The 26,254-nt window shown below is 35.8% G+C and overlaps 1 protein-coding gene and 1 long non-coding RNA gene across 2 annotated transcripts in view; one reads left to right on the forward strand and one right to left on the reverse strand.

Annotated features, from left to right (window-relative positions):
• Positions 1–26,254, reverse strand: part of Scn9a (sodium voltage-gated channel alpha subunit 9) — a 149,366-nt gene that overhangs the window by 36,018 nt on the left and 87,094 nt on the right. The window contains exons 12-17 of the mRNA XM_036183639.1: positions 24,599–24,970; positions 21,681–21,810; positions 20,145–20,383; positions 17,658–17,831; positions 16,598–16,954; positions 14,142–14,618 (exon numbers count right to left, since the gene is read on the reverse strand). Coding sequence (XP_036039532.1) covers positions 14,142–14,618; positions 16,598–16,954; positions 17,658–17,831; positions 20,145–20,383; positions 21,681–21,810; positions 24,599–24,970 — 1,749 coding nt within the window. The remainder of the gene's footprint in view (positions 1–14,141; positions 14,619–16,597; positions 16,955–17,657; positions 17,832–20,144; positions 20,384–21,680; positions 21,811–24,598; positions 24,971–26,254) is intronic.
• LOC118581484 overlaps positions 7,112–26,254 on the forward strand; it is a 146,161-nt gene continuing 127,018 nt past the window's right edge. The window contains exons 1-2 of the long non-coding RNA XR_004944697.1: positions 7,112–7,188; positions 8,965–9,048. This is a non-coding gene — a long non-coding RNA (uncharacterized LOC118581484). The remainder of the gene's footprint in view (positions 7,189–8,964; positions 9,049–26,254) is intronic.

A 26,254-nucleotide genomic window follows, 5' to 3' on the forward strand; every position in this document is an offset into this window, starting at 1 on the left:
TTTTTTTATAACCAAAGTGAAGAAATAGAAACATCTTATGAAATGAATACTTCTATGGATATGCTATTCCTCCAAGGTTAAGGCTTTCCTTATTAATATTGCTTATAAAGGGCATCAGTACACAATTTAAAGTGGGTTGTAAAATGTGGTAAAATTAATCTAAAACACCTTAAAGTATGAAAGAGAAATATTAATTAATTGGTGAAAGCATATTTAATATCACTATGTTGAGCTTACTGAGGCGTTGAGGGAGAAGAAAACATGATCACAATGTGTTGCATGAAAAAATAAATTTCAATAGAAAGAGCACTAACAAAGACTTATCTCAAGTAAGAAACATTCTGCAGGAGTTTAGAGTTCAAATTAAACACTAGTCTAGCAAATAATAGTTATTAGAAGACACTTAAAATGATTAATGGTTTATACCATGGTAATTCTATGAAACAAAATTTTGTACTGTATCTAAAGTATTACAATTGTTTGATGCTCTCAGGTCTTGACCTCCAAGTTGCAGTGAACTGTAATCAAAGAGCCAAAGACAAGACCATGATTCTAAGGACACCAACGTCACACTCCAGTGATAGAAATCCATGGCCCTTATTTGGACACAAAGCAGTGGGAAGAATTACTATCAAGAATACAAAGGACTGCCCTGTGCTGAGTCAAGATATTAACAATAGTATAGTTTAGAATGGTTCTCCCTCAGTAGGTAGCAACTTTTACATAAAACTAGCCTCATTTGTTTACATTCTGACAGAATTTTGACAGGTTAAATAGTTACAGCATATTACTATCACTATGTTGAGCTTACTGAGGTGTTGACATAAAGGAAACCATGATCAGAATATGTTGTATGAAAAAATTAATTTCAATAAAAAGAGCATTAGGAAAGATTTATCCCATTGCATTATGAGCAAATAAAAGTTAAGGTGATTTTAGAGAGTGTTCTATTAAAACCTCTTTTTACAGATACTGATTTTTTTTTGTCAATTAAACAGAGCTTGGCCCAGACATAATAGCTACAGAGTATTATTGTTCACTGGAATAAGAATTATCTTGATCTCTGACATGAATTATAATTAATTAATATACCAAGTCAAATTATGGTGATCAATATTTAACTTTGCAATGAATGTGTTGTTTACTCACACAGTAACTCATTATACACTTTATATAAAAATATATCTATATATTCAGCTTCTGTAAAATTTAACATTTCATAGGGTCCTATAAAAATACCTTTAAAAACAACAGGTGATACCAATAATGTAAGTTTTATCTTGAAGTGAAATTTACTTACTGAGTACAGAAAGCATCTCTAAACTTAAACACTGAAATTTGTTTTATTTATTTTTATTATACAGAAAGATAATTCTAACTTTTGCCTCATTTTTCATAATCTTATGATTATTTTATTTATCACATAAAGTTTTCCTTATATTTAAATATACAAAAATGAATCAAATAATAAATTAGTAATTTAACATTAGGATATCATTTTTATTTTAATATGTTGTAAACGATATACTTTCTCAATCATTTACTTGTTTGCAACCAAAGATAGTTTTTGTATATAAGTTAAATGAAGTGAAAATAGAATCAAGGTTGACTCACTATTACTAAGAAGTGTGCCAGAGTTAGCCTTACTTTCATCTAAGACTTTGACTATAAGTGTATTTTAATAATATTTCACTGGGTGGTGGTGGCACACACCTGTAATCCCAGCACTCGCGAGGCAGAGGCAGGTGGATCTCTGTGAGTTTGAGGCCAGCCTGGTCTACAGAGCGAGATCCAGGAAAGGTGCAAAGCTACACAGAGAAACCCTGTCTCGAAAAAAAACAACAAAAAAAATATTTCTATGGAAATAATGCACTTGATACAAAATTATACAAAATAAAAGTCATCTCCACTTTCTCCTTTACTCAACTCTCTTAAGATAGGCAAGGTAAAAACCTATGTATACATCTACATCAATATCTCTATCTATCTATCTATCTATCTATCTATCTATCTATCTATCTATCTATCATGTCTCTATATGTTTATATATATATTCTTTCTGTGTCTTTTCATATATTTTTCTGTGTATCAATAAAACTCAGTGGTTGGGAAACCATCTTTATTAACACTGTAAACTGGAATAGCTATAAATTATTATTGAAACTATGATAAAATAAAAAGATTTATTATTCTTTATGGTTTTCTCTTTCACTTGTCTTTAAGGGTGTTTTCCATTATGTTGAATGTGAGTAAAGATCTGTTAAATATGCATCACATTAAAAATATCCTCCTGCCGGGTGGTGGTGGCACACGTCTCTAATCCCAGCACTCGGGAGGCAGAGCCAGGCGTATCTCTGAGTTTGAGGCCAGCCTGGTCTCCAGAGCGAGTTCCAGGAAAGGCACAAAGCTACACAGAGAAATCCTGTCTCACCCCCCCCCCAAAGTTCTTCTTATGTCGATCACAGACACATTTATTACTTTTAAACTCTAACACAGACATTAGCACCAAAAGACTACTTCATGATAGAATGAACAACAGCCTGTGCTACTTGATTCTTTCTTGTTCCATAAACTCTCAAGTATGACTATCTACAGACAGCAATCTTTCACTTGAAAGCAGAAAACCGTGAAAGACATAGCATGCTCTGTAGAAAACATAGAACTCAACAACATTTCTCAGAGTATATGTGTTACAGAAAACATCCCAGAGATGCTATATTTAGAATACTTGCACATTACAAACCTATTTGCTTCACATGAGAAAAGAAATATTCTTTAAGTAGCAGGGATCTGGCCAGTTTGTTTTATCCTAACATGAAAACAGTGGGATGTAAGAGAATGCAAGAAGGTTGAGAGAAGCAAATTGAAAAGAAAGGACTGGTTTTAAAAGGAACGTTGCGTGGGACATTACCATTATGTATCAACAAGTGAGAACATTTTATTAGATACAGTCTCAATTCTTAGATGACTAAGTTGAGAATCTTTGTTAATAATTAAGATGTAAAATAGTAAAGGTCACAATAAAGAATCAAACGTCAAGCTAAAGCATATTTCATCTGTCTTTCAACTTTTATGGCTTTGCATTGCTCTCATTGATTCTGGAAGAAAGCAGACCTCAGCTTCCTCCATCCCCTAAGACTGGAAGGAGCTATAACATCGCTGCCTCTGCTATCACCTCAAGTGTAGTAGTTTCTTAATCAGACTCAGAGTTCTGAATCTTCAGTCTTCTGATCACCAATAAAATGCTCAAGATTATAATTTTTTTCAAAAAGCTGATGCCACGTTTAAAAATACTATCAGATCACTGAAAAGTCAGTAGAACCATCCTGTCCAGATGTGAGTATCATTTGCACCAGCACAGATCATTTTCAATATGTTTACAAATTGCAGCAAAATGTTACATTACATTTTAATTATGAGCAACTAAGACTCCTGTTTTTTTTTTTTTTTTTAACTAATGTGGTGAAAGGATCCCTTTTTGTTTTTGTTTCTAGTTTTCCTTATTTTTGCTATCAGAAAGCCTTGTTGGCATGCCAGGGAGCAGCCTTCTGCTCAGTGTTAATGACTTAGCAGTAATAACTCACACAGTTAACATGACATACATGAGACTACAGTTTCAGATGCTAAAGAAATAATGAGGGAAGCCTTAGCCATTGTCAAGAAGATTTGAAATAAAGCAAACTACTTCGCTGAGTCCTCATTTCCCTCAACATCTTCTATCAAGTGCATTCTGTATCCAATACACAATGATCAATGTAGCTAAATGGTAAGATATTGGCTAAAAAACATGAACAAACAAAAGCAACATTTGGAAACCTGAGGATTTTGAAGGCTGCATATTTCTCTTCTAGATTTAGTCGTGTAATCTTCAAGCTTCCTTCTAACTAAAAGGGAAGGGAATATTATCATATTTCCTAATAAAGTTTTCAAGGTTTCTGTGTGCTATCAAAGAATGACCATAATGATTACTGACAGAAAATGTGCTAAAAGTATTTAGCAAACATTATCACAACTGACACCTGTTGAAAAATTCCAAGTGGGTTAGCAAGGATTTTAACTAAGCAAGCATAAAGACAGTATGTGAGGTCCAAGTGTAGATTGAAAGACTCAAGCTTCTTTATATATTGTTCATAAATTCAAAACAAATCAGAATGAAAAAAATCAAATAATCTGTATTGTTTTTATAATTTCATCACCCCCTAAGTGAAGATTAGGAGGGGAAATTACAAAGACTAGAATAATCAATTTTCTCAACATGTGAATTTCTAATATTGAAAGCACAATGTATAATAATATAAAATTTTTATGCATAAAAACTGTCTTCTCTCCTGACCTTTGTACAGGTAGCTCCTGTCAAAGCACCACACTCCAAATCACTCTGTGCAAGTGAAGAGCTCCACTTTTACTTTGTCAGCATTTTGAATCATTAATCTATATGTATACATGTGTGTCTGTATTTGAGCATAGCATTTGAGTGTAGTATTTTCCAAGGCCAGAACAGGGCATTGAATCCCCCAAGTTGGAGTCAAGGCATTTGTGAGAAGCCTGACATGGGTGCTTGAAACAGAACAGAGATCCTCTGGAAGAGAAGGAAGCACTCTTAACCACTGAGTCCCCCTCCATGCTCAGGAATATCATTTATTGATATGTACTGCCCTTCTCTAACACTAGTTTGGCAAAAATTATTTCCTAATATAAACATATATGTATAGAATGTATATGATTATGTGTACATACATGTAAGTGTATTTCTGAAATTTTTCTAAAATACTATGTGCTCTACTATAGCTATATAAGTGCTATTTTATACATGTATATTTTTATTCATGATCTAATTGAAGGATATTCATTACACTGTAAAATAGTTTTCTTCAAGATCTTGAGTTCAGATCATTAGCAACTGAAATCAGGAAAACACTTCTTTTAACCATTAACAATAACTTCATGTACACAAAATGCTAAAACATCAGATATTCGTTGTTGATTTTTTTCTTTTTCCTTGTAAATTGTTAGTGTCACTGTACCTAGAATGTGACTGTTTCAGGATAATATTTTGCTTTCTTCATTGAACAATGAACAACAAATGATACAAATATTTCAACATGACAGAGAAGGTAAAAATGTGAATTGGATTATAAAATAGGCAAGATTCTTAATATGGCTTTAATACTCAGTCATTCAAAGATTATACTAAAACTAATAAATTTTACTTGATGTTAGAGCAATATATTTTTTCTTATATGTTTTAGAAAATTTAGACAAAGCAGCCTATATTATTGTTTATAATCTTAGCAAAAGTGTCTCTATCTTATTGAAACAGAGCTGGAGTGGTCACTTATCTCCTTTAAAACTAGAAGCAGAGACAACTCTGTGTAGAACCAGAAATGTACTTTCATCAGTGAGTGATGCTATTTCTGGAATCAAATGAAACATTTCAAACACTTATTTCTCTTTGGTAGGCATAGATTATTAACATTTCCTTGATGGTGTTTAAAAATGAATAAATATGCCTAATTTAAGGTTTTGAATTAGTTATAAAAACAAAATGCTTGTCATTGCTAAAGCATTTCAAAATTACTCAAAATTTAGATTTGGACATTGGGTATGTTGGCTCTGCTCTTACTTTCCTAGATATATACTTGGAAAGCAGCCAAATGCTGAGTATTAATTTTCTTATCTGTAAATACATAGCTAGAAAAAAATAATCCTTTATGTTGATAGCTAAAATACTCCTCCCACTGAACTTTGGATCAATAAAATGTCAATCTACTCAAGTTAAAGCTGAGAGTGTTTTTTATTTGAAATCTGATTTCAAATGTCTTTTACTACTGTTTCTTACTTTTATAATCCGTATAATAAACATCATATAGGTCATGCATTTGAAATCAGTTCAGAACATGAAAGATATACTGAGAATAGTCAAGAAAGTAACACACAAAAACCCCAAAAAACAAAACAAAACAAAATGATGGAATAACCCCAGCGACATGCTTGACCTAGATTCATTGATGGAACAATCGTACATTTTTCTACTTTCTTGCAATGGGTCAGGCAGAAAGATTTCATAGCTGAACAGCATGCAAAACACTGAAGAAATATCATATATGTATGATGTTTTAGGTAACCTGTGTAAAAGTGGTCACAAGCACAGAGCTGTATCCTGGGGAGTTCCACTGTGGTTTTACCCCTGCAGAAGTGAGAAGGTTAGGTTCTGAACTTGAGAAAGGCAGCTGTGACTTAAAGAGTATGAGGCCTTATACCTGCAAGGAGAAACTCAGCATCTGTCTGAAACACATGGTCTATATTCACCATCAGGAAATATATATGGAACACAGCAAAAAAAAAATGCCATTCAAGTAGCCATAAAAATAATCAAGTTTTAATAAATCCGTTATTCAGCAAATGAACATGTACACTGTCATGTACTAAGTGATTTTTCATATTTTTCCTTCAAAACAATGTTTTAAAAATGAATTACATACACTGTGGGCTGGGTGGGAGTAATAGTATATAATTTGAGAAAAATTACTCTTAAAATAAGCATTTTTCTCATTTACTTTTAGTGGTCATGTTTAGCTTCAAGAGTTCCAACGTAATAGCAGGAAAAGTAGTACTTCCAGACATAAGAAAGCATAAAGAATAAGAAATTTTGATTTGATATTTCAGACCAGTATTTCATTGCCTAATAAAGATGTAAAGATTTTTCGTGGAGTTTGGAACCAATCTGAGAAAAAAAAAATGATCCAAATCTAATTTTCTAGGAGAATGATTGATTTTAGTGACCTAATACATAAAGAAAAGAATCAAAGCCCAGTAACCCTCTAATATGAACTAACAAACAATGAAATTTGGCCAGTCGAGAGCATTTCTGGTAAGAATGATTATACTTTACAAAGTTCAATACTAAATGAAAATATAAGCTGCCCTTTAATGAAAGGATAAGAAAAAAAAAAAACTTCAATAAAATCTAAAGAGATACAGGCTTAATAACAATGAAAAAACCATTACAGTAAGTTGGTATAAAATATTTAACTTGGATGATTATATAAATTTAAGTAACTTTTTATCAAAACAATAAAGTGAATGCATTTCATATCAGATATGCACCTCATGTTTTCTGCAGAGAAAAGGCTTTCAGACTTAAATACTGAGGAGATGAATGAGTGGAGAGAGAAATGAGTGAATTAGGTAAGTGATATGAGTACTTGGTCATTGGCCTGCGATTTCCTTCTGTGGTACAGTCAGCCAGTAAATTTACCTCTGTATGTCAGGGTTTGGCTCAAGGGCCACCTCTTCCAGCCTTAAGGCATGCATCCCTTATTTTGGAGACCCTCAGTGGGATATGATAGGATCTTTTACAGACTCTGCTTATTCTACCTCTGTTGCAATGTTCTGCATATTTACCATACTTGCAAACTATCAGATTAAAATTATTTCATTATTTTAATCAATTATGACTTAATATTTACCTTTAAAGTACATGAACTTTTAGTATCAATTTGGAAATCAAATATTTAAAAGGGTCACAAATATTGAATGACTATAATTTATGAAAGAAAACAATACCTGTCATATATACCTGTCAATATATGTCTGTCAATATATGTACCTGTCAATATAAACGGTCATAGAAAAAAAATCTTGTTCCCTGTTATATATGATTTCAAGTACTGGATGAAGTAATTGTAGTTAGTTGCATAATGTTTATACAATTAAAATGAATATACTAATTGTAGAATAAAGATTTTTAAACTTTCTTTTTCCTTTATGCTATATTGAAATATATGAAACTGAATTTTGGGATATAAAAACAGTTAAATATTTTCAGTTCTTTTTCCTTAAATTCATATACTCTTATTTTGTGTATTTCTTAATTAACAAAGGAAATTCAATTTTTATTTTCCTAGTAACTTTATATTTTTATATGAGACATGATATGGGAAATAAATTTCCCACAATTGTATCCATTGTCTATGTCTGTTAGAGCATAGCACTACTTTGCCAATCAGTTTCATGCTTTCTTGTAATAATGCAAACCTTCATGAAGAGAAAACCAATGTTCTGGATTTTAGGGGTGTTTCCACATCACATGTTAATCTCATCAATAAGCCTGAGAGGTTAGGGTAAGAACCCCAGAGTTACCCCAGCAGTGGTCAAGCTATGACCACAAGAGTTTGCCTGAATTTGGTCTAGAGGAATTTTCAATATTTATCAATAATTTACATGAAAGTAATGGCATGTAATTATAACACATGATCATCCTTTATTCAAATATATAATCATAAATGTATATTGTGCTGTAAATAGGATACACTGGTAATACTAAATGAAAGGAAAGATCAGAGTTATAGTGTCTTGAGAAAAATATATTTAAGGATTAAAAATCAGCTCATAAAATAAAAATTAATATATCTGGGAATAAGGCTGTTATAACTTAACAAATTTAAGCCAACGCAATATAATGCTTAAGAATGATTATGGAGGTGTAATCTAAGCTAAGTAAATCAGAATTAAAGATTCACTTGCAATTAGAAGTGCAATGTTAGACTCCCAATGAATCAACAAGTGCTAGATTTCATTATGACAAAATATTTGATCCTGAATTTCACTGTTGCAGGGTGTAACAGAAGGTAATTTTATTCCTATTTACTGTCTTGTCTTTCTGTGTATGTAGGATTGTGATTAAGATTTGGCATTCAAGCTGAAAAGTTTCCAGAAACATCTACAGCAAACATATTTTATTAGTCTTTTAGAGTCTGTCATCTACAAGTATAGACATCATATCTACTATCTAAGGTCAAGAAGAATGTGTACTGGATGAATCGGATTGGCTAGTGTTTGCATTTCCTCTTCTTTATGTGCTCTGTATCTCCCTCCCTCCCCTCCTCCCTCCCTCCCTCCCTCCCCTCCTCCCTTCCCCTCCTCCCTCCCCTGCCTGCCTCTCTTTCTGCCTCCCCCTCTCAGGTATCAGGAGATCACATGACTCTCTTGTCTATGGGTGCTGGAGTGTATAGACGCTATGGAGTGACATCCAGATCCCCTTTTTTGGTGAGCCCTTCATTGACCTTGCTTCCTGAAGTTTTGGCTGCCCAAGGCTGAGTTCTGTGTAAACTGTTATGTCAAAATTGAGCTATCTTTCCCAATGTTATGTTCCTTCTCCTGGAGGACAGATAAGGAGCCTGCATCTTGTTACCAGTCTTGAACTGGCCAGACCTCCCTGCTTTATGTTGAGATTACTCCAAGAACTATGCTAGCATTGGAGATTCTGTAGGAGCAGGTGACATGGCTGTTACAAATGCAGTAGTCTAACATGTTCCCCTTCAATACTGTGGCATTCCTCACATCTTGTTGCTGCTTGGTATTTCCTGAGAACATTCTGCACCAGGTAATCCCCTAGCTTTCTCTCTATGAATGATTCCAATGATTGACACAACAGAGCATACATGATTTCAACCTTTCTGCAACATTGACTCCTATTTCCCCTTTAGATTTGTGCTTCTGGATAGTAACCACTAAACTTCATTTAGAAGCAGAAGAAATGTCCTAAAGTACAGTCTATAAATTGCCTAGCTCCTATAATTTAACTGCTTTCTGCATATTTTACTTTATCATTTTACTTGATTTTATTTTTTGGCTTTTGAGACAGGATTTCTTTCTTTCTTTCTTTCTTTCTTTCTTTCTTTCTCTTCTTTCTTTCTTTCTTTCTCTTCTTCCTTTCTTCCTTCCTTCCTTCCTTCCTTCCTTCCTTCCTTCCTTCCTTTCTTTCTTTCTATTCATTTTACATATCAATCACAGGGTCTCTATGTGTATTCCTGGCTGTCCTGGAATTCCCTCTGTAGATGAGGCTGGCCTTGAACTCAGAGACCCACATGCCAGTGCCTCCCAAATGCTAGGATTAAAGGCAGGTGCCAACAGTACTACTTGGTTTACTTTCTGAATATTTTAATGCCGTAATTATACATCCTTCTTTTTTAAGTCAAATACATTTATATGAAGTGTATCTACCCCGCCCTAGCAAAAATGTAAAACAATATTTAGTCTCTGTGGTACCTTTGTGTGTTTCTTTTTTTGGAATATTCTTTGAAAACATGTAGTCTTGTTAGATGAGGTTAAAACTGTGGGTCTCTGCCTATTCCTGTTCTCATGTGGTCATCATTTATCATGGTCTGTTATTCCTTGTTCTCCCTTTTCTGTTCCTTGATCTAGCTGGGATCTCCTGCTCCCCTAAGCTTTCTTTCCCTCATTACTCCCACTGTTGTCCAGGTTTTTCATGTAGATCTCATCCATTTCTCTGTCATTGGGTGATCCCTGTGTCTTTCCTAGGGTCCCATTTGGAGAGGTCCCAGAAATCCACAATGATACATCCTCTGTAGACTGCTGGCAATGGTTGAGAGAAAGCCTGATCTGACCTAGTCTGGTGATCAGATGGCCAAATACCCTAATGGTAGTGCTGGAACTCTCATACAATAACTGATGGAAGTGGATGCAGAGATCCTCAGCCAGGCCCCAGGTGGAGCTCCACGAGTCCAATTGTCGAGAAAGAGGAGGGACTGTAAGAGTGTGAATTATTGAGACCAAGAATGGAAAAGCACAGGGACAAATAGCCAAACAAATGGAAGCACATGAATTATGAACCAAAGGCTGTGGAGCCCCCAGCTGGAGCAGGCCCTCTGGATAAGTGAGACAATTGAATAGATTGAACTGTTTGGGAGGCATCCAGGCTGTGGGACCAGGGCCTGTCCTTAGTGCATGAGCTGGCTGTTCGGAACCTTGGGCTTACACAGGGACACTTTGCTCAGCCTGGAAGGAGGGGACTGGAGCTGTCTGTACTGAATCCACCAGGTTTAAATGAGTCCCCAGGGGAGTCTTGGCCCTGGAAGAGGTGGGAATGGAGGGGAGGGGCTGGGGGGAAGGTGAGGTCGGGGGCAGGAGTGGGGAGGACAGGGGAACCCATGGCTGATGTGTAAAATTAAAACATAGATATAATAAATTTTAAAAAAGGAGAGAAAAAAAAACTGTGGGTCTCATGAGTCATTACAGAGGACAGTCTGTAATGGGTACTACATCAGGGCAGAACTAGGCTATGGAGATGCTACTGAAAGTGGAGATTGTCATCAACTACCAAATGGCTTAGAAGCAGCAGAGAATGGATGGGACCTTTCTCTGGCCTTTTCAGGTGGAAGGTAGCTCTTACGGTATTTTGAATTCAGATCTCTGAAGTCAAGAACCGTCATCGACTATGTTCTGAGTCACAGAATGTGTTTCTGAAACTCCAAATATCAGTACATCATTAAAATAGTACATGATTCTACATGTCTGCACCCAGAGCTCTTTATATTTTAACTTGCAGGTTAAACTACACAGTAGGGTTTTGTAGCTGAGAGAAAGTAAGATTGTTTTTTCTTTTTCCTCTCAGCAGTTCAGCACAAATCCAGGAGCATAGTAGACTGAAATATGTATTAATTGAGTGAATGGCTACATTTCATGTTTCATCTGAGATTCTAAAGAGGAAGCAATTCATTGCTGATAGGAAAGGTGTGTGTAGCGTGTGAATGTTCACAGAATACTTTCAGGGCTTGCCATACCTCAGGAGTCCGAGAGAGAACCATCAATCCAGTGTCTATGTTCTGGGGTGCAGTGGAGGTTTTATTTTCCTGAGTACACTGTAGACGACAGTGTGTCTTTTCTGCCTCAGAGGTAGACTATGTCTTTAGAGAAATGTGCCTTTTGTTGCCAATTGTTTAGTCAGAATTGACCAAGAAGCTTTGCTAAGTCATTCTCTGTAAGGATGTTTCACTATGGAATATTTTGAATGCTGTACTCATTCAATTGTTTTCCTTGGCAAATAAACCTGCATGTGTGAGAGGTGACACAAAAAAGGACTGAAATGTCCCTATGAAATACACTGGGCACAGGACATAGCCTACCAAGAGCAGGGCTTTGGGGGAAATGAGGGCAAGACGGGGAGGTTTCAAAGGTCACAGGTGTCCCTTCCCTTTGGTCAAAAAGTAGGTTCTGAAATAGGCAACTAGTGAAATATGTGGTGTGGAACCAGAAGTTCTTTTGTAGTAGGTACAGTCTGCTTAGAGTCATCACCTCTACTTAAAAATGTGCTAGTCATTATTTCAAAGACAGTTAAGGGTAGAGAATGAAGATGCTTACAGGGGTAAATAACTAGGAATCTGGAAGGGGCAGAGGGAGCTAGAAATTGTGGTGCTTAGAGTACAGAAGGTTTACATGAAAGAAAGACGCACTTCAGACAAATATAGTCTATGTTTCTTCGCTCCTAGCTGAAAAGCACGGTACAAATCGAAAAGTCATCCCAGGAACATTTTAATTTAGAAAACCTGAAGCAAAAGAGCCCGGAGTTTTCACAATGGACCAAAGCTAGAATTGTGATATACTAGGAATACAAAGATCACTTTGGCTGTCATTCCTCAAAACATATATGTCCACCTTGTTTTGGGAGACAATAAATAAGTTTTGTCAGCAACAGTAAGCCATACAAATTCAGCCACTAGCTTTGAACAAAAATATGACCAGTAAAACAAATCCTCCTGGATGTTAATAAGCAATTTCAAATGGCTTTGGTTGATTTTCCTGTCTTATAAATTTTTTTGACAACTAGGATTTTAGGCTTATTTTAGAGAGTTATTGTCTTCCAGCCAATTGATACTTCCTAACTTCTATTGTTTTTAGGAGGAAAATTAGTTATTGAGTTAATTCTCTTTTCCATATGAAACTAAACTCAGAGACATACTACTAAAACGTTGTTTATGAAGTTGGATTTTCTACAAGCTGAAATTTGTACATTTGTTTTCTATTACTTTCTCCATGTTAAAAAATTTTTAAATATATAAAAGGTTTTCTTCCTGACTTGGACATCAGAAAAGAATTTCTTTGTTTACTTAGTGATATATACTCATATTATTTAATCATTTATCCACTCAATAAATTATTATCATGACACATATTACAATGGCTATGTTTATACACATATGTATGTGACTGTGAATTGCCTACTATTATGCTATATATTGACTATAAGTTCATGGATGACATGTATTAATAGGTTTAAACAGATTGATGATACTTGATAAATATCTATCCAATAATTTCTAATATGACTAAAATAGCAAAATTATAAAAATAACACAGTAAACCATTTTCAAACAATAATTAGTGATGGATTTTGGTTATTATATTTGACATAAATGAAATGTAGTTCAGCATATACATTAAGTTGCTTAGATATCCACTGACTGGGAAAATAAGACACAAATGTGTTTTTAAAGTTTCTGTTTGTTCCCAACACCATTTAATGTATCCCAAAGTTTCTCAAGAAATGGAAACTCAAATCTAAATAATAAATCAAGAGAGAGGCATAAAATTATATAGGACTCAGAACTAGACAAGTTTCTGTCAACTAGAGCAGAGAATAGGAAGGACTCATCAGATAGATGTTTGGAAACCTTTGCGTACATTCACATAGGCTGTGATTTAGGTACTAATGACTTTACAGAAGAATTTCAGATTCAAATTTTAAAGATTTATGCAGAATTTGTCCACAGAAGGAAATCTCAAGTAAAGTAACACAGATTGAAAATACTTATGATTTAGAGGTAAATTTACTTGGTATTGTGAAGGATTTGCAGAATAGCGGGGGAAACAGTGGTGGTCCTAGCTGCTTGAGTCTCTAGCTTGAAGCTTTACATGTAGTGAATACTTCAGGAATCTCTAGAAACTATGGAAGACCCTATCTCGGGAAGCACATGATTAGGAATGAACTGAAATTCATTTTGATACCCAGAGTAGATGGGAAATGGAGGCAGAGGGACTAGTTGGAATTGGCAGGTAGTGGGTGTAAAGGTAAGAGTGATGAAGATGACCAGGGTATAGATGAAGACTGTGGAGACAAGAAAGGATGGAGGATGGGAAGGTCAGCTGTCAGCTAAGCTGGATTAAATCAATTATTAAAAAGGAGCAAGAAAACCTTTTCTGAATAGTCAGCAAGCTGTTTGAAATGACACACATAAACTCTCTATCATCACATCTCATGTTAGATCTGAGAACACCAGACATAGCAAATGTTGGCTCATCTACAAACTCTTGGTGCAGCGATACACGTGTGGTGACCTTACCTCCTTGCTGTACTCGCTGTCCGAGTCACTGCTAAGTTCTTCAGTGTTCATATTTTCCAAATCAGATTCCCCAGGTGCAATTGGCACTGTCACCGTGAGGCTGGGATTGTGAATAAAGGACTGGTAATCATTTTCATCCATAAAGCTTCTGTCTATACTGCTACCATAACCACTCATTTTATCCTTTTCTTTGTGGAAAATGTGATCTTTGCTCATCTCAGCAAGTGTACGGTTTGAGATATAGTTTTCTTTTTTGTTGTTTGGATCTACTGCTCGCTTTGTGTCCTTGGAAACCTTTGGTTTTTTTGAAAATGATTTTAAGATAAATTCACGGAGGGTCTGTTTTACATAATTTATTCCTCTTTTAATTCTGGCCACTGCAATCTGGAGGTTGTTTGCATCAGTGTCTTCTTCAATTGCTGTGAGATTGTCAGAACTAAATGAACTCAGTAATAAAGCCAGAAACAGGTTCAGGACCTATATCAGGGTAGATGAGGGTGGGGAGAAACAGGGATATGGGAAATACAAAGAAGCACACTTTTCAGAAATACAGGTCACAGTACAAACCCACAATGACAAAAAGATGAAGCACCTTTTCATGCACTTGTAAGAGCTCTCTCCACATACAGACATGGGGGCTTGGGCAGCAGGGGACAGCAATACCCCTGATGAATTACCAGGAGTAGAGAATCATCCCCCACCATTGTCATCACAGCATTTATCAGTTTGCTTTTCTTCTGTCATGTCAGTCGAACTCCCTTTAATGAAGCTCAAAGGTTCTCTTGACTCACCCCTGATTACTCCTTACTTTCATGGGAAGCAAATTGTGCAGGAAAATTAGACCATTGTCATTGTGCTGACCATTCAGGTTAAGATTAGGCACATTGACCATAATTCATGCAAGACAATGAAACTGATTGGCTGCCTTTATTGAGTATCACTAAATGTTTTTGACCTTATAACTTCCATTAAAAATTAAGGGTTAGAGATCAGAACAGAAATTCTACATAAGCATGGTGCTAGAAAGATTCTATCACTTGGAACTAGTGAGTATCCTGGGAGAAGTGGCCAAGGAGGTCAGGGCAATTTGTATCCTTGAAGCAAGGTCCTTTTAGAAAGCAAAGTCATTTCTGCCTTTCCTTTCTGAATAAGGTATCCAAGTGAATCTCAGCTGTTAAAATTTTCACAGAGGGCAGAAGACGTAAATTGTATGTATATTTAAAAATTTTACATTAGAGCCACACACATAACCGAGCTACCATTAAATATAAGTGTCTTCAAGGCCCACATTATTTACCTCATATTTTATATAGGCTCAGAGCATGAATGGATTCGAATGCAAAAAGGGACAAAGATTACAGCTTAAAAGTGCTTGCTGCTTCCTGGCTGAAATCCTGTGAGCTGATGAGCTCCACATGTGCTTTTTGCCACTATGGACTGAAACTGCTAAAACAGAGCCCAAATAAATCTTCCCTCCTTTAAATGTTTGTGTCTGGAGTCTGTTACAGGGATGAAAAGTCTGGCTAACACAGAATCATAGAAAACAATTTGGGTAGTTGCTAAGAACTTTTAGGTATTTTTAAACTGTTGTCTTTTTAGTATTTTATTAAGAACATATGTTTGTGTTTTAATAGGAATATCAATGAAAGATCTGTTTTAAGTTAGTGATCTTCTCACTAATTCCAAGTGATAGAATCTTTCTGGCACCATGCTTATGTAGAATTTCTGTTCTGATCTCTAACCCTTAATTTTTAATGGAAGTTATAAGGTCAAAAACATTTAGTAGCTTTGTTCTGAAGCCAGTGAGAGTGAGTGCGCTTACCCTATGGTTGGCAGGTGATTTGAAGCCCAGTGGACCAGAACTAGGGCAAGCCAAGATTATAGATTTGAAAATCAGGTGGAATGGCTCATTGAAGAACATTTTACCTAGTTTTCTCTTTTTGTAAGCTCGAGAGATTTTATCAACAGGTATAAGAAAAAGATCAGAAGCAAATAAAACACTAATTGGAAATATGAGGAGATTGTTATATGAAAGAAATACTATAAACTTCTGGGAGGTAAATTTTTCTGTAAAGGGCCATATACTAGTTGCTAGTTTTGTGAATATAAGGACCCATAACCAATATTCTCATTTGCCTTGTTCCTTTAGTTGTGATCATTAATTTAATCATGCATTATTTACCACTATAGCTTCATATTTGAAGACACTTCATGTTTTAAGAGGTTTGAAAACCAAAGATTTAATTCATATGACAAAACCATTAAAATGAGAGAAATAAGGCAGGTTTTTTTTCTAGAAGGTAAGTTTGAAAAATATAAAAATAGGTTTTCTGGTCAAGGAGATTAAAGGTATTATTTTTGTCTTTAAAATAGAGTGAATTTTAAAATTACAGAAGTAGTAGCATCTGAAAATAATTGTAGTAGAAAATTTAAATATATAAATAGCTCTTACATACCACGAGGTTCCCAATCACCATGACCATCATGTAAACAATAAGGCACATGGTCTGGCCAGCGACCTCCATGCAGTCCCACATGGTCTCTATCCACTCTCCACACAGCACACGGAACACGATCAGGAAGGAGTGGAAGAAGTCGTTCATGTGCCAGCGTGGGAGTTTGCAATCCTCATTGATTTTGCAGACACACTCCTTGTAGCTCTTTCCAAATAGCTGCATGCCAACCACGGCAAAAATGAAGACAATGATGGCCAACACCAGGGTCAGGTTGCCCAGCGCGCCCACTGAGTTACCGATGATCTTAATGAGCATATTCAGTGTGGGCCAGGATTTTGCCAACTTGAAGACTCGCAGCTAAGAACAAAGTTTAGAATTATTCATAAAACAGTTTTGAGTGTTTCTACTCCTTGACTTTTAAGTATACAATGTAATTCACATTCCATGTTATTATTATCTAGCTAAAGACAAATTTTCGTTTCATCTTTCTTTTAATATTCCTGTTGTTTTATAATTACCATAACAATGACAATGCAAATTATGAAAACAGTGGTGTAGTTTTAGTCAAAAAATTCTGATAGCAACTTATTTGCATGTTCTCTGTTCTTTTAGAATTGGTAGCTCAACCTTAATGTTACTTTCTAACACTTTTAATATTTTTTAGACTGCATGGTGTTTGGGTAACAATGATTTAAACTTTAGTTATTAACCCCATAAATCTAGGTACATATTATGCATAAATTTTTGCAAATCATAATCTTCTTACTTGAAATACATTATTACATATCAGATTAAAAGAGTCCCTGTCATATTAGAATATATCATTAAACAGAACTGGACATAATTTCAAGTTCCTAATTAAACATGAAGTTCTATCCCCTTAAGTGCACTTGTAAATGAATGGATTTTATTTTGCTAAATGTAAGATTTGATATTGCCTTTGATTCAACTTCTAAAAGTTTTGAATAATAATACTGTAGAGTAAAAAACAAACAAAACCCCAAACAAACCTGATACCCCTTCATTATAGAATATAGCAGTATCTTTAGTTTTTACTTACCAATCTGAATGACCGCAGGACTGATAATCCTTCCACATCTGCTAGGAAAAGTTCTACCAAACTCAACGTCACAATTAGGCTGTCAAAAATATTCCACCCTACTTGGAAATACTCATAGGGATCCATGGCTATTAACTTCAGTACCATTTCAGCTGCAAAGATCCCTGTAAAGATCTAAATGAAATATAGCATTTTTCTGTTATTGGAAAATACAGAGCCATCCTGATGGTGACAATGACTATTAACATAATGGTGACCATGTCCCACGTAATGTCCTAGATACTTTAAAAGTGGCTAATGTATTGTTTCTTCATATAAGCAAGGCTTATATACTTATTATAGTTTTCATATAAAGACCAAAACCTTAAAAAACTCTGGTTATCATGTCAGTTTTTATCATCAGAAATAGCATTTAAAAGGATCTTATGAAAACTCCAGTGACATAAGCTTTTGACAACAGGCCGATTGTGCTTTATTAATACATCTATGTATCTATCTATGTATCTATGTATCTATGTATCTATCTATCTTTTTTATTATTTATCATCTATATCTATCTATCTATATATTGATAATCTACTATTTATCTACTCACTTACCATATTTTCTATCTATTATCTATTTGCTATATATCTATCTAATCACCTATTTATTTGTGCATCTATCATTTATATATCTGGTCATTTATTCATTGTATATCTACTTATCTATCATATATCTATTCAGATGTTGAATTTTTGATTCAGTTGCCTTTTCTATTCTTTCTACTCATAAGGTCAAAAAGAACATGTTGATTCAACTTTTGAAGGTTGTTAGGGCAATAGAAAAGTGTTTAACCTCCACGGGGTCGATAATGTTAGATACCTAAAGCACTGACTCACAAAATGTATTATAAAGCACAATTAATTCATGACACAGGTTTCAAAAGGCTCAAAGTTGTAACATAAGATTTTTTTCTTATGACTCCTGTGGCACATTTTCCCTCAGAGAATTTAGCTGGAAAAAAATGGTTCAGAGGGAAGTGGTGAGACCATTAAAAACAAGAATTATGAAACATTAGCAGGGAGATGTCTACACTGGGTGTGTGGTGGTAGATATGAGACCAGGTGGGTCTTTGAGTTCATGTGCTATAATAAACTCAGAAAGAAGACACGGATGTGCATAATATATGCTCCCCATCAGTAATTAGGAAGCACATACTTCTGCCTTCTGCGAAAGAGAAATAGAAGAAAAGAAGAAAAAAAATCTAATGCAGAAAGCAGCTCTGGATATTTGTTCAAAGTCCTAACTTTGATGTTGGGAAATATTGTTTTAATGTATGTTACTTTTGTTTATGTTGTATTTGTTTAACTCTGTGAAGCTGTGTTACTGTGCCTGTGTAAAACACCTGATGGTCTAATAAAGAACTAAATGGCCAATAGCAAGTCAGGGGAAAGGATAGGCAGGGCTGCAGGCAGAGAGAATAAATAGGAGAAGAAAACTGGAAGGGGAGACTGAGGAACAAGAAAGAAGGAGGAGGACTCCAGGGGCCAGCCACCCAGCTACACAGCAAGCCATGGAGTAAGAAACACAGAAAGGTATACAGGAATAGAAAAGAAAATCCCAGAGACAAAAGATAAATGGGATAATTTAAGTTAAGGAAAGCTAGCTGGAAACTAAGCCAAGCCAAGGCCAGGCATTCATAATTATGAATAAGCCTCCTTAAGTGTGTGATTTATTAGGGAGCTGGGTGGTGGGCCCCCCAAAGGAAAAAAACAAATAACAATAATAGGAAACTAAATCTGGATTCAAACTGAAGTCTTTGAAATTATAAAGGTCTGGATCTCCCACCACCACTATTTCAGAATAATACAGCCAAAGCATTTCTAAAAACATGTAAAGAATATATTCATTCAGGAAGTGCAATGTAATTATAAAAAGTGTTGGGTTTTTTGTTTGTTTGTTTTTTGTTTTGTTTTGTTTTGTAGACAGGGTCTCTCTGTGTATGTAGCTTTGCTCCTTTCCTGGAACTCACTGTGTAGCCCAGGCTGGCTGGCCTCGAACTCACAAAGATCCTCCTGCCTCTGCCTCCCGAGTGCTGGGATTAAAGGCGTGTGCCACCACTGCCCGTCATAAAAAGTGTTTTTAAAAAACATTTCAAACTTTAAAATGTTGACAGATATTTCAGCAGTTAAAGGATATTGTAGTTCTTGAAATGGTAACACATTTGAAAGTAGTGTTGCTGTTTATGGGAACCAACATGACTGGAAAAGTACCTTAAAATAGTATATAGTATCAGAAGTTTGGCTTTGTAGCTGGAGTCATATGGTAAATTCAATTTCTGCATAATTAGCTGTAGACACAGAAGTTTAAAAACAGAAGGAGACACCCTGTCTCACCCCCCCCCCAAAAAAAAACCTCAACAACAACAACAAACAAAAACAAAAAACCAGAAGGAAATGGCAAGATGACACCCAAAGGGTAAAGGGTTGTGGGGACACAACTCACCAGGTTCCCCACTACAAGCACGTTTTTGAATTCATCAGTCATTGGATGGTGCTCCATGGCCATAAATAATGTGTTTAGAACTATGCAAATGGTAATTGCAAGATCTACAAAAGGATCCATTACAATAAAATAGATGAACTTTTTGAATTTTATCCAATATGGAGAGCAATTCCAGATTAGAAATGTGTGAGCAAATCTGTACCACCATGGTGGACATTTTTGTCTAGACTCTTCAAGTTCTGGAAAGAAACAAGAAACATGAAATCACTCACTGGTCTAGTTTTACTCACTACCACGTAGAAATCAGCAATACAATCCAATGTTCAGGCTTAATTTTTCTATCAAAGTGCTATTTCTTTGAAAACCCAGAAGACTATGTAAAAGTTTTGTATCACATATTTATTGGTGAGATGAAGCAGAGAAAGGTATTAATGACCAAATGCAGACATAGGGGCACCTCTCAGTGAAATATCCACTAGCACTGATGAGGAGAAAACTCAGATGGTCAAGTGTGTGCCATGTCATGAGGACCTGAATTCTTGTTTCTAGAACCTAGGAGAAACCTGGGCTGTAGTGGGTAACTGTTCTAGCCTTGACTTTGAAACACTGCCCCAAGTGTGACAGCAAGTACCAGCCACACCTGCCTATGACCTGCCCCTGGGGCATGGCCAGGAGGAGACCCCTTAAGACCTAAGGTGCGTTCATGCTTGGCTCTCTCTCTCTTCTTGATCCCTCGTGGTCCTGGAGGCTGGATTGTAGACCAAGCCAGATTTCTGCACTGGGTTGCACCTTGTCTCTCCTGGATCCTGTAACAGATCCCTTACTGGCTGTAAGTTATCCCAGAAATAAACTTCTTTCAATTACTAGATAAATTATGTGAAATAGCCTCCTTAATAATAGCAATACTGGACACTATGGTTCATGCTTGCAATCCCAACACTAGGGAGGTGGAGGCAGGAGAATCATGAGGTTTGGTGGTCAGCTAATCTTATTGAATCAGTGATCTGGTTTTGTGAGGGACTCTGTCCCCAAAATTACATGGGGAACAGTAGAGGAAAACATTCAATGTCAATGCACAAATGCACCATACACATGTGCACATACACCTCCCCAATACATGGTTATCATTACTATTGATAAACACCATTTTTTGGTATGAAAGTTACAGTTCATTTATTAAATGTTTTTACATACATAACACTATGTTTACATATACATAAATTATATGTGTAACTATAAATTACAGTATTTTTTATATACATAAATTCTGATGATGTTTATTAATTAAGATAACCTGCTTCTTATTTTAATGAACACTTTTCAAGGGTTTAATCGAATACAATGCCATGTGAATTCATCTGCTCATGAGATTTTTTAACTTCTCTTTCATAAAATCAATATTTCTTTTTAGTTATTCTTTTTCACCGTGAACATGCTTTGAATTATTCTTAGTAATTTCACATATCTCTTTAAAGGTGATTGTAGTTTATATTAATTTCATTTAAGAACCCATAAGCTAAAATTATTATCACATACCTTCTACAGTGTTAGTTAGAATGCTTGCCCTGCTCATTGCTCTTTGCCTGAGATGCGGATCATTCAGCATGTCTTCTGACAGGAAGTAAGAACTGGAGAGTCTTTTTTTGCGCATTTGATTAGTTGTGCCCTAAGTGGGGAAAAAGGTGACTAATTACAGTCTTAAAAACAAATTCTAATAAAGCATAAGTAGAAATAAAAACTGGCTTGGGTAGCTGTAATGAATAATGAAAAGTAGAGATTAGATTACTAGATTCACATGATGAGTCTTCTATTTGCTACTTGCAAGAAGAAAGTTACTTAATGCATGAATCATGAGTAAAATGCTTATAATAAAAGATCTTGCCTTATACTCTTGTTTCAGGGTTAAGAAATGTTCTTAATTATATTCTCATTATAACACTATTGCTATAGTTCTCATTATAGCACTATTGTGTTGTTGCTGCATATACAACTTAATCAAATATTTACCAAGGAAATACCATACATAAAACAACTAGACAAGAGATGTAGAGGTATGTGAACAAAGGGTTAGAGTCTAATTTCAGTAATTATTATTCCCATTGTTTAATGACATACCAATATGAATGAAAACTACTTCAAGAATTTTTTCTTAGAGCTGAAAGATACTTAATAACAAACACAATGTGTAGATAGCATTAAGTGATTCAGTTTGAAAAAGATATTCAAGACTGATGGCAAATGTAGCAGCATGGAGAGTGTAGACTTTATCTCAAAGAGGTGACCGCAATGCAGCTCTAACAACCATTGACATGCAGTAATTTGAACTGAGGCATGCCAGGCATATTCATATTTAAGAGAAAATGATTGTTTTTCAAGCATGCTAACTGACTTAAAAAAACAAAAACAAACAAACAAATAAACAAAAAATGCTGCATCAGTCTTTCAAATTACACATCCTCATACACATAATATATATAAACAAACCTACAACCTTACAGCTGTCATGTACTAGCATGGATGTGCTATGTGATAGAGAGTAGATACTTTACCAACATTATATATATATATATATATATATATATATATATATATATATATTTGATTGGTTAATAAAATTATATAATTATATGGATGCAAACTTGTATATAGTTATGTATATATGCATATCAAAATATAGACATGTATACATAATCATATTTGTATATATGTGTATGGGCATGTAATGCTGTGTTTTCTCTGCTAAACTCTCTTTATTCCCACAAATGAAAAAGTATTTAATTCAAATTCTTTTTCACATAGGCATGTCTATAGTGTACAGATTTTATTATTTGTCATGCACTGATAGATGTGTATATGTAAACTGTGCATTATGCCAGACCTCTATGATGATCACACTTGTAATTCTTCAGGTTTTATAACTTTAGCTTTTTAGTTTTGTGGTTTTGATTTCCTCTAGTAAAAAGTCAATTCTTAAGTAAAATGCTTCTTTTAAAAATGTTAAATCACTTACAAATACGACATAAATTGCACAACGTTTTACAGATTACAAACATCATTGAAATATAAATCTTAGGTATCATTTCATAGAAATGTTACATGCTACTTCACAAGAAGAAACCAGCTGAACAGACAGGCTTAAGCTGTATCATGCAAGCATAGAGGTTGCAAAGTTACACCAGAGCACGTGCATGTTCTTCAAACTGAAATGTGTGTATGCAAGACTTTGATGGAGCTTTATTCCCACTTCAAATACTGCACAGTTAGCTAATACAAACACATAGGTGAATAGTGTATGATGGAAACTCGGTGGGTTAATGACAGCCCTTGCTGTAATGCAGCATAAAATAACCAGTGAGCAAAATATGGATCCTCCAGGAGCCAGAAAAATCTGTTCTTCGAGCCTAATCAGACATTTTTTAAGGGTTCAGAGACCCAAAGACACTGGGAATGTTATGTGAGAATAGCTACATTTTTAAATTTATGTTTATTTGTTGCAGATATTTTCTATTAATAGACTTCAGAAAAAATGCATTTAAAATGAAAGTGATTTCATTTGTTTAGAAGAATAAGTACAGCAATTCTAAATTATATGCAACTTTAGAAACCTAATGTCCAGTAGGTTTGGAGAGGCAGTAGGGATGGAGGTTAAGAGCCTACCCTTAGGACACAGGGTCTTTGTGGAAATGTCAGAACTGCTCCTGAACTATGGTTACATGTGAACATTCTGGTTTATTTCTCCTGTTTGTGGTGATAATAATGTATCATCTTGTAGATGTTGTAAAGCTTAAGACTGTGTTTGCTGTTATTACTGTTGTTATTAACAACTCAAGTAAGAATCTCTTGCAATAGGTATATATTAAGTAACCTGAAATAATCAGAAGTAAGTAGCAAGAGATCCAGGTTTCTCTACAGAAATGAGGCCTGTTTACTAATAAGGTTAGCCTACTCAATATGCTGTAGGCATAAATGTCTTCTAAAGTGATGATTTGCAACCTGTAACCATGACACAAATATATATATATCCTTTTACCAGCATGGGATATAAAATATCTTTGTTTGTTTAAATATTTATATATTTTTTAAAATTATGTGTTTGTGTATCTGTGTTGTTATGCACACGTGAGTGCAGTACACACTGGTGCCAGAAGAGGGAGCCATATCTCATGGAGTCAGAATTATAGTGGTTACTTTTGTGAGCTGCCTGACCTGGGTGCTGTGCCATAGGGGCCTTATTAACTGAGCCATCTCTCTAGCCCCATAAAATATCTTTGAATGAGGTGATTACAGTACTTAACATGGGGACTGAACTATGAGTTAAAGCTGTATTTTCACAGGGAAGGCATCACCAAATGCAGAGCCATTCACAGGCTAGAGAGCAGACCCCCCCAGCAGAGAGACTGACTGATGCACCAGTAAGAGCCCAGCCATGCCTGAGCTATGGAAAACATCCTTACGCTGTCGTCGGAAGTTGCCTTATCTATTATCACCTCTGGAAGAAGCTGTCCATTGGGGACCATGAGGGCTGAGGGTCCATCAACAAGCGACACCACGCCATTGCAGTCCACCGCACTGTGCATCTTCCCGTTCACCTGCAGCATTTGAGGGGACCTACTGGCCTGGCTGATGTTACTGCTGCGTCGTTCCCGGGGTCTGTGAGGCACAAATAGTGAACCCCGTCTGCTCTCGTTGTCTCCAAAAATGCTATGCTCATCATCAGCGAATTCGGTCTCAGACCCTAGATCTCTTCCTCGACCCTTAAAACTGAAGAGGCTGGTTCTGCTGCTGCGCCTTGCCGAGAACAAGGAGCCACGAATGCTGAGTGGTGACTGTGGAAAAAGCAAGATGGAAAGTGTCTGCTGGAGCTCCTACAAATTAGAGCAGACTCCATGAAGTTACCATTAAGTCTTTAGACTTTAGACCAGTGATGCTGTGTTCGCTTAAGAGAACCATATTTAAAAGAAAAGCAATTCAGTAAAAAGACCAATTTTAGCAAATAATGGCTACACTATTAGAAGAATCCATACCCAGAACCCAAAAAAGGACCTGTCCAGTTCTAATACTTAAACTCATCATTTAGCTTTTTGACTTATCAGTTCCTAAGTTCCATAAGAAGTTGAAACTTTGAAAATGTATTTATTTTTTTTGGGTGGGAGGAACTGTACTAAGGCATGTGCCTAGAGGTCAGTTGTCTTCTTCCGTCAGAAGGACTGGGGACACTGTTGGTTTGTACACTGGAGACCAGATGGGTGTGCTTTAAAGGATCTAATGGTCAATGAGATTCAGAGACGGGGCTATAACAACTTTGGGGTTGGGGTTGGGGTTGCTCCTAAGGGGAACACAGGAAAACTGTCACCTTCATATGACTCCTGCCCAGGGTAAATTGATTCCATAAATGGAAATCCAGGGCAGATTATTTAGAAGTACTAAGTTCAATAAACATTAGTGCTTGCTGTATTAAAGATAAGTGGAAGGCGCTGGGAACAATGGAAAATGAACACGACAAGGTCTTTGCTTTAGAACAAGCCTGGACTCCCTCTAGTCTTCCTTTGTATTAGTATCATAAAGATTCCAGCTGTCTCTCCTAGAGTGTGCCCTGTTTGCAGACAAGGGTTGATGGTCTGTTACTTCTGTGCTTCACACCTAAGGAACAGAAGGTGGAAACTTCAAGCTGTAGTCAAGATGACAATGTCAGGAATCCTGGACCAGGCATGGAATATAAGAATGAGGAATTTGTTCCTCTGCAGAGGAAAGAGGAAGGGGTGTAGGATTGTGGATGTGGGGTGCTTGAGCTGAACAGGGGAAGAGGGAGTGCTGCTGTGAGAGGAGAAATTAATAAGGAAAATCACCAGTAAGACACAGACTGGGCTAGGGATATAAGTTGGCAGTATGCTTGCCTAGTATGCATACCATCTTCGGTTCAGATCCCAGCCCTGCATTGGGCATGGTCACCAATACCAGTAATCCCAGAACTGGAAAGATATAAGGAGGAAGATCAGAAGTTCAAGGTCATTCTTGACTATATAGAGAGTTTGAAGCTAGTCTTGGGAAAAAAAAGAAATAAAATAAAAGAAAAAAGTCTTTACTAAGTAATGGAGACAGGGAAGGATTGG

Source organism: Onychomys torridus, chromosome 4 (assembly GCF_903995425.1).
Source record: "Onychomys torridus chromosome 4, mOncTor1.1, whole genome shotgun sequence".
Taxonomy (NCBI): Eukaryota; Metazoa; Chordata; class Mammalia; order Rodentia; family Cricetidae; genus Onychomys; species Onychomys torridus.